This window comes from Monodelphis domestica, chromosome 2 (assembly GCF_027887165.1).
Source record: "Monodelphis domestica isolate mMonDom1 chromosome 2, mMonDom1.pri, whole genome shotgun sequence".
In the NCBI taxonomy this organism is placed as follows: domain Eukaryota; kingdom Metazoa; phylum Chordata; class Mammalia; order Didelphimorphia; family Didelphidae; genus Monodelphis; species Monodelphis domestica.
In genome coordinates this window covers 195,116,112-195,117,692 of record NC_077228.1, presented here as the reverse complement: position 1 = coordinate 195,117,692, position 1,581 = coordinate 195,116,112, and the positions used below count along the sequence as shown (strand labels likewise).

At 39.7% G+C, this 1,581-nt stretch overlaps 1 protein-coding gene across 1 annotated transcript; it reads right to left on the bottom strand.

Moving 5' to 3' along the window:
- Positions 1–201: 201 nt before the first annotated feature.
- LOC100013182 (cyclin-A2-like) lies at positions 202–1,191 on the bottom strand. Its single transcript, XM_056814660.1, has one exon. The coding sequence runs from the start codon at positions 1,189–1,191 to the stop codon at positions 202–204; it is 990 nt and encodes a 329-aa protein (XP_056670638.1).
- Positions 1,192–1,581: the final 390 nt, after the last annotated feature.

Here is a 1,581-nt window from a genome sequence, read left to right as displayed (position 1 = left end):
AGAATCCCACTATATGTTGTCTAAAAAAAAATACATTTAAAACAAGGTGATACATATACAGGAAGGTAAAGGACTGGAAAAAAAAATCTACTGTGCTTCAGCTAAAGTGATTCTTTGTGAAGAAATCGGGGCCCATAATAAAAATTGCACAGCAAGGCTTCTATTGGAGTTTCAGCTCTGAGTCTCTTGCTCACTCTAAGTTTAGTGTCTCTCTGAAGGTTTGATGAGTACAATGGTACCATGATACATTGCCTTTCTGTATTTTTCTGGTATAGGCTGTAGAGCATGCTGTGATGCTCTGAGGTAGGTCTGATGAAGGTCCATGAGACATGGCTTAAGACTTTCCAAGGTATATCCCCTTTTCTGGACCAATGACTCAGGCCAGCTCTTCCCAGTGACTGTGTAGAGTGCTAGATGACGTGCAGCTCCTGCCATAACTGATGGGAGATATTTCAGATAGGGGTCTGCATCAACTAAGCACAACTCTCCCAGAAACATTGCTAAACTTTCCACTTCAGAATTGGGCTGTTGTTGATTAAGTAAATACTGAGTGAGAAACTGATTGATTGTTGGTACCGAAAGGTCAAAAGCCAGCTCTTGCAGCATCCTGTGCTCCATTCCTGAGATCTGATTTTTAGTGTATTGGCCAGCTATGACATAAACAAGCTCTACTATTCTGAGTGGGTAGGCTTCTTCAAACTTTGTGGCAAGGCGCAAGGCAGCAATGCCAAGCAGCTGAAGCATCTCATGCAACACTGCCTCTAAAGAGAGGTACCTATCTAAATAGTTCACAGCCAAGTGGAGAGTCTCATTTTGGAGCCTGAGTAATTGCCCTGCTACCATGAGCCAATTCAATAAGAGAACCCTCAAGTTGTCAATGCTACCTGGCTGATTCTTCGTGTAATCCACATTCAGTTTATATTTAACCTCCATTTCCCTCAAGTAAAGATAGATGTCTTCTGCGTAGTCAGAGACTTCCATGATATTTGGTAGTTGGGGGGGGGCTTCCAGTTTCATGGACATTTCCAAAGGAAAAGAGACTTCCAAACTAACATCCATTGCTTGATCATAGGGCACCAAAGGTTTGCTTGTCGCTGGTAGTGAGACAGCTGAATTGAAATCCAATATATTGTCCTCATATTGCACCTTTTTAGGGCTAAGAAATTCCTTCTCACCATATGGCTCATCCATTTGATTCCTATAGTCATTATAGTTATTTCTATAGTTCTACAGTTGTTATTTATATGATCATTATCGTAGTCATTTCTATAGTTATTATTTCTAAAGTTGTTATTATTTCTTTTTTCCCATAGCCAGTTCTTACAAACCATCATTACATGGCTTCTTTTTCCATAGTAAAGGTATGTTATTGATTTATCTGTGGATTCCTGTAAAGGGTTTATGGTATCTCCCTGATTTTTCAGTTGTCTTTTTAACATTTCAATTTCTTTCTGTAAGTCTTCCACTGATTTACAGTTTTCCTCACGTCTTTTTGTATGGCCCTTATAAACGTAGACTGCTACTCTCCTCAATTCTTTGAGGTCCATAGAGTCCCAGTTCAGGCAGCTAGTTTTAAAATAT